The 14,672-nt window shown below is 44.7% G+C and overlaps 1 protein-coding gene across 3 annotated transcripts in view; it reads left to right on the plus strand.

The window, feature by feature from the left end:
- Positions 1-12,047, plus strand: part of FKBP7 (FKBP prolyl isomerase 7) — an 18,437-nt gene extending 6,390 nt beyond the window's left edge. For all 3 annotated transcript variants that reach the window (XM_083154714.1, XM_083154712.1, XM_083154713.1), the window contains 3 exons: positions 4,688-4,839; positions 9,876-10,003; positions 11,475-12,047. In XM_083154714.1, the coding sequence (XP_083010840.1) occupies positions 4,688-4,839; positions 9,876-10,003; positions 11,475-11,636 (442 nt within the window). In that variant the 3' untranslated portion in view covers positions 11,637-12,047. The remainder of the gene's footprint in view (positions 1-4,687; positions 4,840-9,875; positions 10,004-11,474) is intronic.
- Positions 12,048-14,672: the final 2,625 nt, after the last annotated feature.

Here is a 14,672-nt window from a genome sequence, read left to right on the forward strand (position 1 = left end):
AGAGGGGGGTGTGGCGGGGGTGTATGGGACATAAATCTCACTGACAGGTCTGGACAGGGAAGTGCTGTACTACTGTATATCCACAATGGATAAGATTGCTACAGGAATCCGGTCCAGTCCGGTGTCTGGACTAATCTGGTTTCTACCCAATCCCCTTATTACACAGGGAAGCAGGTGTTCTAAGCCTTAAACTTAAAGGGAGATAACTGCGAGGGTGTTAAAGAGCGATAAACTTCCAATCAGCTCATAACTGACAGTTTTAAAACAGCCTATGACATGACAGAATCTGATTGGCTGGACGTTTATCACTCTTTATCACCCCTGCTCTTTTTAAGGTTTAATACATCTGCCCCAGTGTTATTTTTTGACAACAGTGATTTACATCCGCCCTATGCCGATATTAGGCAAGGTCCAATTACTGTGCGGTACATGAGCGGCTTGGCACTGCAGTACACAAAACGCACTCCCGTCACATTATTGATGGATTTGAAGGATGAGTTTCAGATCCTGATAGGGTGGGTGCGAATAGAATAGTCTTTAAATAAATTGATGATGATAATAAATAATATAATCAACTTCTAAGTAACAATAGGTGCTGAGAAGAAATGGGATATCCAGAAAGTCCCCCCCCGGACACCACACTGGAAGCCAGATAACTAATGGAGCCCATACACGGTCCGTTGTGTACGGCTTTGTTCTGTACTATGCGATGCGCGCTCCCGCGCATCACATAGTACGGTACAAAAAGTATGTGCTGCACATACTTTTTGTACTAGGTACACATCGGATTGGATCGCAATGCATGCACACTGCATGCACTAGGGATGCGATCCGATCCGATGTGTACTATTTAAGTCCCAAACGGATCCGTTAAACGGACCGTGTATGGGCTGCTTAAGACTAATAAAAGCTGCCTCCTATCTGTAAATATAATGCAGAAGTGTTAGTTACTGAATTATATGTAGCCATCCAGCACTTCTGCAAACAGGCTGCTCCTAACCATAAAGTACTCAGCCTCCAAACATGTCTGCAGCTCAATCTTCTGCATTTTCTATATAAATAGGAGGTAGTTTAAGCTTTTCTGTTTCACAGGGACAGCAGCGTGCCGGGGGGGATTTTTGTTGTTGTTCTTTTTATAAATACGGCAGGGTTGCCTACTACGATCGGCACACTATTATATTCTATTATATTCTTTTATATTCTTCCTCCAAGCCCTAGTGGCTGGTAGGGCATGAAATACTGCCTGTCGGCACATAAGAATGTCGACATTTTGACTGTCGACCTAGCCATTGTCGACCTAATGCTTGTGTCGACTTTCCAACCATGTTTACCCTTATTGCCTTTTGGGATGTATTTAATAGTTAATGATTTAAGCACATTGTAACGATCAGATCAGGTGATCGATCAAATTAAAGTATGCCTCCTGTTATGATTATCTGTTCGATCAATGTATGTCTGATATTGTTGTAAAGTTATGTCTCCTGTGAGTATTGGAATCAGGACATGTCTTTTATTATGTGGGTAAACTGTAGGTGACCCTGGTTTGAGTTTGAGGCCTGTATTCCCTCTGTTTGACATCTGTGGACTCCTCTGGAGTTAGGATGTAAGATAAGATCGGAGACCCCTCATAAACCAGATTGGGGGGGAGAGCAATAGTGTCCAGCCAACAGGCCAAAGTTGCTCTGGTCCTCCACTAAATTACCTCTTATCACTTGAGGAATGTATAAAATCTACTTCAAAGCAGGGACAAATTCTTTATGGGAAAGATCCTATATCTAGGGACCTTCCCTAGGCTCAGCAAGGGAATGGTTAAAAATCCCAAGGGTGGGAGGGATGAGGGAGGCTGCAGATAAAACCTCTGTACCTTGGAATACCCGGTTGTCACTACCTGGGGGTGTAGCAAACAGGCTGTAAGCGACCAGAGATTTCTTGTGGAGAACCCCCCCCCACGTCAGGATTGGTACTTAAGTGTAAGATACGGTTCTGTAATTTTTCCCTTTTATTTTATTTCTGAAATTGCATTTAATCTTGTGTGTACTTTTAAAATCATTGTAATATCTTGTAACCATTTTCTAAAGTTCTGTAGTATTCCTAGGAATAAATAATACATATTCTCAGTCCTGGTTCTGTGTTCTTAAGACTCATTAGCCTCAGAAGAGAACGCTCCAGCATGTTACCATTTGTATATTGTATTGTGCGGTCAGGTGCGAGCCAAGCCGCAACTTGCGCAGTTTCAAGCGCTAAAATCAGGTTTTGGCTGGTGGCAGTGTACCTCAAGTAAAGGACCCGAGAGTCCAAAGTGAACCCCAGTCACGGCCGGAGCTGCTCAGTTTGACGTATCGGAGCAGGCAACCGGTGGGTCTGTGACACACATTTTTTAGGAAATGTGGGAAACACTAAAAAATGTGCTCGAATCATTAACTATTAAATACATCCCAAAAGGCAATAAGGGTAAATTCAATAAGAAAAAGCCATCATGGTTGGACAAAAAAGTAAGGACAGCAATCAACAATAAGACAAGAGCATTTAAATTGTATGAGGATAACGTGAATGAGGAGGCGCTCAGCAAGTACAAAGAATGAAATAAAATGTGTAAAAGGGAAAATGAGGAGCACATAGCCACAAGTTTTTCAAATACATCAATAGTAAACGAATAATTAAGAGAACATAGGCCCATTAACCAATATCAACAGGAATAACATTACAGAGGATAAGGGAAAAGCAGAACTGTTAAATTAGTTTTTCCCATCAGTGTTTACTAGGGGAGAGCAGACAGTGGAACGTACAGGTACCTCAAATGGGACAAGCAAGCCAGATCTTAATATTGCTTTCACGACAGACAAGATAAAATTGCTGCTCAGCAAAATCAAAACAAACAAATCACCAGGCCCAGATGGGATTCATCCTAGGGAACTAATGGAATTAAGGGAGAAACCTCTCTGTATTACGTTTTTGATAACTCACTTTCATCGGATAAGGTACCAAAAGACTGGAGAATAGCGAAGGTAGTACCAATATTCAAATAAGGAAAAAGGGACGACCCAGCTAACTATAGGCCTGTGAGCTTAACATCAATAGTGGGTAATTATTTGAGGGATTTTTAAGGGATGCTATCCAGAATTATTTAGATATTCATAGTTTAATTAGTATTAACCAATATGGGTTTGTGAAAAAAACCGCTCATGCCAAACAAATTTACTAGGCTTCTATGAGGATGTCAGCAACAACCTTGATCATGGAAATGCTGTAGACCTGGATTTTGCTAAGGCTTTTGATACAGTGCCGCACAAGAGGTTGATAAACAAAATGGAGGATCTGGGACTAGGGCAGTGGTTCCCAAACTGTGTGCCGTGGCTCCCTGGGGTGCCTCGGGACACTTACAGGGGTGCCATGGGTTGGTGGTCCAGGACCAATTCAAATTATTTATGATCAATTATTTGTGGACAAAACCAGTGATGGTGGCTGCCAATCATAAAATATGTAGAATCAGAAGCAAATCCTGCCCTTTACCACATAACTGAACCTAAGAAACACATATAAACACAATCTACTTCATTTTATATATTTGTGGGGGGCCTAGGGGTGCCGTGGAAAAATTCTGCTACTATAGGGTGCCGTGATTCTAAAAAGATTGGGAACCCCTGGACTAGGGGTAAGAATTTGTAGATGGGTAGGGAACTGGCTGTGTAATAGAGAACAGAGAGTGGTTGTGATAGGCGCAGTATCAAATATGATACCAGTACAAGTAGAGTGCTACAGGGGTCGGTACTAGGGCCCATTTTATTTAACATATTTATTAACGATATTGGGGTGGGAATACTTGCCGTTTCCATCTTTGCTGATGACACAAAACTGAGCAGAGTAATTAGATCGACCGAGGATGTCTCTGCGCTTCAGAACGATCTTAATAAACTAGATGAGTGGGCAAAAAAGTGGAAAATGAGGTTCAATGTGGATAAATGCAAGGTTATGCATCTTGGGAGACAAAACCAATGTGCTAGTTATAAACTAAGCGGGGAGGCATTGGGTAATTCAGAACTTGAAAAGGTTCTAGGAGTCCATATAGATAACAAACTGGGGTGTAGTGCTCAATGTCACATAGCAACAAATAAGGCCAACAGGATACTAGCATGTATAAAAAGGGGTATGGAAACTAGGCACTCAAAAGTATTTATGCCACTGTACAAAGCATTGGTTAGACCACATCTGGAATATGGAGTACAATTCTGGGCCCCACGCTATAAAAGGACATCATAGAACTGGAAAAAATCCAAAGATGAGCAACAAAGCTAATCAGGGGAATGGAGAATTTAAGCTACGAGGACAGGTTGAACAAATTGGGATTGTTTAATCTAGAGAAGAGCTGCTTAAGGGGGGACATGATTAACATGTACAAATATATCAGGGGCCAATATAAGGAACTGTCAAGCGCCCATTTTACTGTAAGGAAGGTCTGTAGGACACGTGGGCACGAGTTTAGATTAGAAGAAAGAAGATTTCATTCCCTTAGAAGGAAAAAAATGGTGAGGTGGTGTTGGCAGACACAATAAATACATTTAAAATAAGGTTGGAGTGAGCATTATATAATACTTTCCTTGAGGGTTCTTCATTCCTAGTCCGGATTTGTATCCATGTGTGTTTATATTATGACTCTTCTCTCACTACATTGATGGGTTTTTTCTTGCAGTCGATCGGAAAGCAATGGACATCCCAAGTGGTTTGTTCTTGGTGTTGGACAAGTGATCAAGGGTCTGGATGTAGCGCTGATGGACATGTGCCCAGGAGAGAAACGGAAAGTGGTCATTCCTCCTTCATGGGCCTATGGGGATAAAGGCTATGGTAAATCTAATCCCATATATACCCGTGCTGATACCGGTCGAGTATCCCTTATCCCAAATGCCCGGGACCACAAGCATTTTGGATACGGGATTTTTCCGGTTTTTGGAATATTTTTTTCTTTATTTTTATATATTTTCTTTTTCTATACTTATCTGGTCCCCTGGTAGTGCCCCGATGGTCCCCCGGCATCCACAGCGGCCTCTGGGACCCTCTTCATCTGCGTCTCCAGTCCCAGGGGTGCATTGCGCGAGTGCGCAGTCGCACCGGTGACCTCATTCGTGCAATGCACCCCTGGGACCGGAGATGTCGCTGAAGAGGATCCTGGAGGCCACCGTGGACATCGGGGGACGAGGTAAGTATGAAAAAAAGTGGTGGGGGGACTAAAAAAACAAACAAACACTAAATATTCTGAAAAACCACGGTTTTCAGAATATTTCGGTTTTTGGAATACCTGGAAAAGGGAGACCCGACCTGTATGACCTTTTGGGAAACCGGCAGTATTTTTCATCATTAATTCATATTAATATTATTATTATTATGATTATTAATTGTTGACGAGGACAACTGTCTGTCTCCTTCTTCATGGCTGACACTTCTGTGACCTTATTTCAACGTCTTTATCAATTCATACACATTTCTTCCCGACAAAACACTTTCTCCATACTGTGTGCAAAGTCTCTGATAAATATCAGCACAAGACATACCCTCAGATCACACAAAAGCAAATCACTGCACGCTGCTCCTCTGAGAAGAGAGTGCGGTCAAGTTTTAATATAACAGGAGTGTGGAAAGTTTTTGACTCGTGTATATCCCCTGTAAGAGGCAGGTGATATTAGCATGAAGGCATTACGTTGTAATACCTCTTCATAGGTTAGCCTGCTGACAAGTCTTAAGGCCCATACACACTGGGTGACTTTGAGCTGAACGTCGCGCAAAACAGCAGGTTTGAGCGGCTTTCAGCTCAAAGCCGCCCAGTGTGTATGCCGAGGGATGAGTGGTGATTGCTGCTGCGCGCTCCCGCATCATTGCCGGGAAAGCCGCTTATCTGCTGGTAATACCAGCAGATGAGCGGCGTTGAGGGCAGCTTCGCATAGTGCTCCGCTATGTAACGCCATCCTCCCCCCCTCCGTCGGCGCCGGGCAGGGGGAAAGCCGCTCAGTGTGTATGGACCTTAATACAGCATCACAGGTATTAGGTAACCTCCAGATTTTCTCCATAATAGCACTGAAGACACGCATAGCATGTGGTATTTTGTGTAACAGTGTATTGCATGCTTGAATATACAGTAAGCTTGTTCTTCCTCTACAGTATACACCTTTATCTCAAACGTAGCTCTGCATGCTGGGGGAGCTGGCTGGCTATCCTTATGAATGGAAATGCATGTGAGTCTATGTCAACGTCTCATTACTGTCATCTGTAAGCCTAGTTGTCGTTAGCCTAACTATGTGCATGTTAGTCTCTGCACCTTGTCTCACAGTCTGCAAAATACTTATTGCTAGGACACAGCATGAAAGCTACTGGCATACTGTATGTGTTTAGGCAATACTGGTTCTCCATCTATTATTATAATTACATATATTTATAGCCTTTGATCGTTGTGATTCTGAATGGCAGGTGTGTGACATTACACCCACGGATCTGCTGCTGCTCCATATGGCAGCACAATAATTGTACCTATTGTTGCATTGCGCACACCACCTATGCAGACAGGATGAGGCAGCATTAACATAGAATTTGCAGAGACATTTATTTTTGTCTCAACCTTCCATTGTTAAGTTACCCAGTGGCATCGAGAGGGGAGGGGGGAGTGTACTTTTTACACAGTGCCATGTTCTGAGTTGGGGAGAACCCTCCCTCCCGTTTATTTGTTTCATGGGGGCATGGTCACACCCCCTCCAAGAGGCCACGCCCCCTCCATTTTACTGTGGGCCTGGCGGGGAAGGTACCCTCTGGGGATCCTAGTGCAGGCAGAATGAGCAGCCAGGTGTGCAATTGCCCTGATAATGAGCTTTGTTCCTGTTAGCATTGTTCCTGTTTATAGATCTAAAGTGTCTGGATAGACAGTCTACCCCAAAAGGTCTACAGGGTCAAAATGTCAACATGAAAAGTTTGCCATGATTTTTTTTTACTTCGCTATAGAGGGAGAATTTAATAGTGGGTCGCGCATGAAGCATGGAGTCCATGTTGTTGTCATTACACCTAAGAAATTTGAAAAATTGACCCCGTCGACCTATTGGATGTCGACCTATTGTGCATGGATCAAAAGCTACATTTTTCTCTAATGGACAAAACCATGCTGCACTGCAGGTGGGGGCAGATGTAACATGTGCAGAGAGAGTTAGATTTGTGTGAGTTATTTTGTTTCTGTGCAGGGTAAATACTGGCTGCTTTACTCTCACGCTGCAATTTAGATTTCCCTTTGAACACACCCCACCCAAATCTAACTCTCTCTGCATAGGTTACATCTGCCCCATCTGCAGTGCAGCATGGTTTTGTCCATTAGAGAAAAAAATGTGTTTTGCGATCAAGTCTGGGAGGGATCTGATTGGATCCCTACCATAATGAATGCAGAATGATGCCAATCGGCTTCTATAGCAGTGGCTCTCAACCTCGGTCCTCGGGACCCCTGAGTGCAGTGGACTTTTTCCATGTCTCCAGACAGAATCAAAATAATTAACTCCACCTGTGGATCTTTCAAAATGTGTCAGTGAGTAATGAGTGCACCTGTGCACATGCTGGGTAACCTAAAAAACGTGAACTGTGTGGGGTCTTGAGGACTGAGGTTGAGAACCACTGTTGTATAGGGTGACGCCAGTAAAAGTTGGTGTAACCCTCCGCATCAAATTCCCAGGCTTAGTACATGTGGGAAGTTCGAAAGTCCCTTTATTACATCGCACCCTTTATCCTCAAAATGTGCTGATTACAGCAGCACAATGGGGTCCTAATACTATTCTTATTCATTATTGAACACACTCTCCAATTATTTTACAGTAAGATTTTTTTCGTGGTATTTTCTTTGTTTTTACAGTATATTTGCTCTATTTAAATGCTATTTATTAAAGGAACACTTGAACATTTGTGTATGGATTCTACCCAAACCTCGTACCATTTTTTCGGTACTTGTGTATTATGTGGGCGCCTGATTTTTTCATTGCATGCCACTACTTAAGGCATGCGATGCATCTTGATGCGATTTTTCATTGTAAAGACCCAATTTTTAATTGTATAGTCAGCCATGGGTGATTTCATACCCCCACTATCCAACTACGCATGGAGTTGATTTTATATAGTGTGGCGAGCGCAGTGAGCCACCGAGCCTGATGCGTGGCGAGGGGCCGCGGATTACTTTACATGTATTCTGCGTCCGCTCGCCATGCTTCGGGCTTGGTGGCTCGCCACACTATATAAAGTCAACTCCATGCGTAGTTGGATAGTGGGGGTGTGAAATCACCTATGGGTGACTATACTTCCATCCCCCGAACATCCCCTCTTCTCCCACTATCTCCATCAGCATTGGTGAAACCGAGATCACATCCACCGACCAAACGCGCTGCCTCGGTGTCATCATTGACTCCTCCCTCTCTTTCACCCCCCACATTCGTGCTCTCTCACAGTCTTGCCGCTTTCACCTACGCAACATCTCACGCATCAGACCATTCCTCTCCACTGACGCGACCAAAATTCTCATTCACTCTCTTGTCATCTCCCGCCTTGACTACTGCAACATCCTTCTCTCTGGGCTACCTCTCACCCGCCTCGCACCTCTCCAATCCATTCTTAACGCTGCTGCTAGGCTCATCTTCCTCTCCCGCCGCTCTACCTCCGCCTCCCCCCTCTGTTTATCTCTTCACTGGCTCCCCATTCCTTTCCGAGTTCTCTTTAAACTCCTCACCACCACCTACAAGGCTCTCTCCTCCTCCACAGCTCCCTACCTCTCTTCACTGATCTCTATCCACACTCCCTCCCGTCCTCTTCGCTCCATCGCTGACCGCCGACTGACCTCTCACCTAATCACCTCCTCCCACTCCCGTGTCCAAGATTTCTCTCGCGCTGCCCCCCTGCACTGGAACAACCTCCCGCCACCCATCAGGCTATCTGATTCCCTTACCTCTTTCAAGCGCTCCCTCAAAACCCACTTTTTTCGACTAGCCTATCCCTCCTCCTAACCTCTTTTGATCCTCCTATCCTGCCTCCGTTCCCCTCCGTTCCTACTTATCCTATTGTATTTCGTTCGTCCACCCACCTATTTTTAGTATGTTAACTCTTATGAGCAGGGCCCTCCTTCCTCACGTACTCACCCTACCTCATTACCTCACCTGTGCTCCTGTCTTGTTCTTCCCTTCCTCTACTTCATCTTCGGTCTCCTTGACTATTTTGACACCTACTTCTGAACTGATGCTGATTTTAGTTCTACCAGCTATACCCCTATTTATACTGTATCTTTCTACACACCCTGTACGTTACCTTGTAATTTTTTTGTGTTTTTTTTTGTTTGCTATGTACGGCGCTGCGGACACTTTGTGGCGCCTTATAAATAAACGTACTACTACTACTACTACTACTACTACTATACAATTAAATACCCCCACTATCCAATTTCACCCATGGGTGACTATACAATTAAATACCCCCACTATCCAATTTCATACCCCCACTATCCAACTACGTATGGAGTTGATTTTATATAGTGCCCGAAGCGTGGCGTGCGGACGCGGATTACTTTACATGTATTCTGCGTGCGCTCGCCACGCTTCGGGCTCGGTGGCGAGCGCACTATAAAAGATCAACTCCATGCGTAGTTGGATAGTGGGGGTATGAAATCACCCATGGCTGACTATACAATAAAATATTGGGTCTTCACAATGAAAAATTGCATCAAATTGCATTGCATCGCATCGCATGCCTTAAGTAGTGGCATGCAATGAAAAAATCGGGCACCCAGATAATACAGAAGTACCTTTTTTTCTTCGAATGACCTAAAACCGTATTTTTTGCCATACTTATGTTAACGGAATGTTTTTTTTTTTCTTTACAAGACAAAATTCCACCCAACGCAACCTTGATCTTTGATATTGAGCTGTACGGAATCAGTAAAGGGCCGCGCAGTATTGAAGCGTTTCAGGAAATAGATTTGGACAATGACAGACAGCTCTCCAAAGAAGAGGTAACTGAACGCTTACTATGTAGATTTCAAATGTTTTATACATTTTCTAGTGTTATTATAATGCTGGATCTAATTCCGGAGTGTACAAGCTTCGCCATTGCATCATTTCATTCAGACCCATCAATTTTCCCCGGTTGATCTAACAACCTACTTTACCTGTCACACCCACATACCTGGGCTATTTAAGCTACTATTTATAAAGCATGATTAATCAATGAAATATGTTTAATTAACTTTGCCAGGAATACTCACCTTCACTGGCTATACCCTGTATATAACAATCTCTAAGTCCCCTTTCTCATGGTGTGAAATAAAAATGCTGCAGTGTGTGATGCATCAACTTTGGGTTACTTATGCTGTTTAAGAAATATACACATCTCAGTCGCATATCCCATACCCTCCAACATCTGAAGGGCAGAAACCGGTACAAAATTGGAAAGGGGGTGTGGTCTTTCAATGGAGAGTCAGAGACTCAGAAAATCGGTACAAAGCCCTTCTTGGCTGGTACAGGCCAAAAACTAAAAAGGTACTGTACTGGCCAAAAAGGTACAGTTGGAGGGTGTCCACTTGTGTATACCTCCCAGGATTGGCCACCCTAATCATTATATCAGTGTAGGGGATTGGTACTAAATCCCGGCGGTCAAAATCCCGACGCCGGAATCCCAACCGCCAAAATCCTAACAAGGGGGGGACGTGGATCGCCACCCCTTGCGGACTTGCTGCACTCGACACACAGCGGGCACGGTGCCTCGCTACGCTTGGCACACTCATTTATTCTCCCTCTATGGGTGTCGTGGACACCCACGGAGAGAGATAGTGTTGGGATTTCGGTGGTCGGGATTACTGCGTCGGGATTTTGAATGCCGGGATTCCGACCGTCGGGATTGTAATTGCATCCCCAGTGTAGACATGACCTTGAGGAGATAAAGGCCCAGCGAATCAGCTGTGGACTACAGGAGTAGTGGAATCTGGGACCACCCATTACCATATTTCTAGATTCGCCAGTGTTTAGTTCATACATGCAGTGTAACCATATCAATCTTTTATGAACAGTAGGATAACTCAATTTTGGGTACTTGTGTAGTTTCACAGCGCCCGATATATCGGATGCGATGTCGCCGATATATCGATGCGATCCAAAGCGATTTTTTTACCTGTTCATAACCCCACTATCCACTACGCATGGAGTTGATTTTATATAGTGTGACGAGCGCAGTAACCCACGTCCGCTTGCCACGCTTTGGGCTTGCTGTGCTCGCCACACTATATAAAATCAACTCCGATATATCGGCCGATATCGCATCCAATATATCGGGCGCCATGAAACTACACAAGTACCCAGTTTTGTGTTAAGGACAGAGATACAAAAATGTGGACATTGATATAGTAACATTGTCTCACATGGTTCTTTCATTTTTGGCTTTGTAAACCTATCCAGTCACGCGTCCGTGTCATTTCTTTCTTTACGCAGATCAGCCATTATTTAACGGAAGAGTTCCGGAAGGACGGGAAGCAGCGAGACGCCTCCATGCATGGTTTGGTTCTAACAGACATATTCCAGAAGAACGACCACAACAACGACGGCTTCATTTCCAAACAGGAATACAACGTCTTTAGGCATGATGAATTATAATGACCACTCGCCCCGTGTCTTCGCAGCGATGCAGTGTTCGTGGCCACAAATGTATTTTCTTTCTTGGACAGTTTTGGACTCGGAAGTTGGTGCGATTCCGCACTAGTCTAGAAATTGCTACGAAGATCGACATTGTGACATCACAGAACACAAGTCATACAAATGTCTGATCAAACCCCTGTATAAGGACGTCTTCACAATATGAATCTTAAGTGGTGGACATGGGTTTCCATAATGATCCAATATCTGCTACATTGTACTGAAAGAAGCCCACAGACCTGCTGAGTCAATGAGGCCTTGTCTTGAATTTCCAGAAAGAATGATTGCCCCTATTACAGTATACTGTATGTGCCTTACATTAAACAACCTGATGAGTATTTGCACTGTGCAATAAAATAACGTTTACAAGAACATGGTATTCAGAAACAGCAAAGTGATTGGCTGCACATTTATTTTAGTAGCTGTTGATAATGTGTTATGCGGATACTTAAGGTTCATACACACTGGGGGACAATGCCCAGCGTGTATGGACAGCGATGATCACATTCATTGCTGGGGGGAAAGCTGCTTAGTGTGTATGCACTGAGCGGCTTTCCCCCCAGCAATGAATGTGATCATCGCTGTCCATGGGGGACGCTGTCCATGCATACACACTGAGCAGCTTTCCCCCTGCCCGGCGCCGATGGAGGGGGGGAGGACGGCGTTGCATAGCGGAGCACTATGCAAAGCCATCCTGAAAGCCGCTCATCTGCTGGTAATACCAGCAGATGAACGGCTTTCCCGGCGATGTTGCGGGAGTGCGCAGCAGCGCTCACCGCTCATCGCCGGGCCATACACACTGGGTGGCTTTGAGCTGAAAGCCGCTCAAACCTGCTGCTTTGAGCGACTTTCAGCTTAAAGTCGCCCGGTGTGTATGGGCCTAAAGAGGTGGTGAACAGCTACACCTGTTCTATGGTCTCTCTCTTTGACGTAGTGACCTATTGAACCCTATGAGGAATGTGTTCTATGTACTTTGGGGCCAATTCAGGATCGCTCCTTGCGATCCGAATCTCAGCCCCAGCCCCGATGGTTGGAGTTTGCACATGCGCATTTCTGCGCATGTGCAAACCCTGGCAGCGAATGGCTTAGTCGCGTTCCACACTAGCCAGGCCTTTCGCTGCAGGGAGGGAGGGAGGGCAGGGGGAGGCAGAAGGGGGAATGCACAGCGTTTTATGGGCATCCTCATAAAAACGCTGGGCGTGGCCTTGTAGAAGCAAGTGTGCTGATGCCTGCTTGGGGTGACATGATGCCAGCGCCCACCTCATCTTAGGCGAACAGCCACGGAAATAAAAGTCAGTATTTCACCTGAATTTCCATTGCAGGACACTATGGCAAGCCGCTCATCGGCTATTAATGCCAGCAGATGAGCGGCCGGGCCCAGCGATGGTGCGGGAGTGCACATCAGTACACACTGGCCTTTATTCAGATCTGATCACAGTACAAATTTGTTCTCAAATTGGGCAAAACCATGCTGATACCAGTAAAGTCATTTTGTTAGGCTTTACAGACTTCTGTGCTAAAGATCGTACATAGTGCCTGATTTTGAATCGGATTGCAGGGCACATTTTGTTAATACTGTAAATGGACAAAACCAAACTGCACTGCAGGTGGGACAGATGTAACTAGTGCAGAGGGAGTGAGATTTGGGGGAGTTTTTTTTGTTTCTGTGCAGGGTAAATACTGGCTGCATTATATTTACACTGCGATTTAGATTTAATTTTCAACACACCCCACCCAAATGTAACTCTCTGCACATGTTACATCTGCCCCACCTGCAGTGCACATGGTTTTGTCCATAGGCCTAATTCAAGCCGATTATCACGCAACACGGTGATTATCGTCAGACTGTGAATGTGCCACTATAGCAGTGCCCATACATGAAGGGGTCGCTGCGATCCCTCTCACAGAGAGGATTTCATGAAAAGTGATTGACAGAAGCGAATGTTTGGAAGTGTTATTGGGTAGTTTATGGGGAGTGGTTGGGAAAACACAGGCACGTCATATCCGTTTCTGGGATTGTATCTGCTGATGACTACAAGTTCATATGTGCAAAACCATGGAGCCTGACTTGCTATTGCTGTGTGCAGTCATAGGGCTACCCTTAACCTTGATACAGCAGGACAGTCCTGCTAATTTCAGACCGTCCTGCTGTCCCTCCCACGGGTCACAGTGTCCCGCTGGCGGGGCAGTTCGGGGGAGCCGGCGATCGTTAAATAGAGGCCATGCACACTTGCACGGCATCTCAACAGCGCATGAAGGGACACCGGGGCTGCCCAGCACCTCGGGGAAAGCTGGGAACTCCCCCAAATGGATGAAACCAGGGTTTGCACCGATAGTGCACGCCCCTCTGCTGGAAGCCCCACCCACCGGCATCAAAGCCTCGCCCCCCCTTTGTGGATGGTCCCAATGTAAAATATCATCCCTGGTTTTAAGGGTATGCATGTTTTAGCACATGTGACTTAATTAGTATGTCATTCAGTATGATTTAACCATCTGGATATCCTTAAAACCTGATTGTAATGGTGGCGCGGGGAAACTCCGCTGTAGGCAATATATCAATTCCCAAACATAACACACAAAGATGAACAGAATTATAATTGAGATATTCTTAAAATTCTGTTTATTGGAAATAAAAATGTCAAAACACAAAAACATAGTACACACCAAAAAGACAATAATATAACAACTGAAACATCTAGGTATAAAGGTTGCTGATGTGGGCTGGGACACCGATAGGTCAGTCTCACAATATGAGCAGAAGAAACGCCTGCTACTAGTCTAGCCTTCATTTCTAGAACAGAGAACATATTACACAAGTCAGGGGTTGTCTTAAATGAAATGAAGGAATAAATAATGCAGGGGTTTAAAACTAGGTGATCTACAATTTATGGAAGGAGATAATATTTGGTGATGGAGGTTGATCATTTATTTTTGGGTATCCGGTCTGATCATAGATGGACTCTAGGTTGACAGTCATAAGGTCGACCTCTAACGGTC

Source organism: Crinia signifera, chromosome 7 (assembly GCF_055691185.1).
Source record: "Crinia signifera chromosome 7, ASM5569118v1, whole genome shotgun sequence".
Taxonomy (NCBI): domain Eukaryota; kingdom Metazoa; phylum Chordata; class Amphibia; order Anura; family Myobatrachidae; genus Crinia; species Crinia signifera.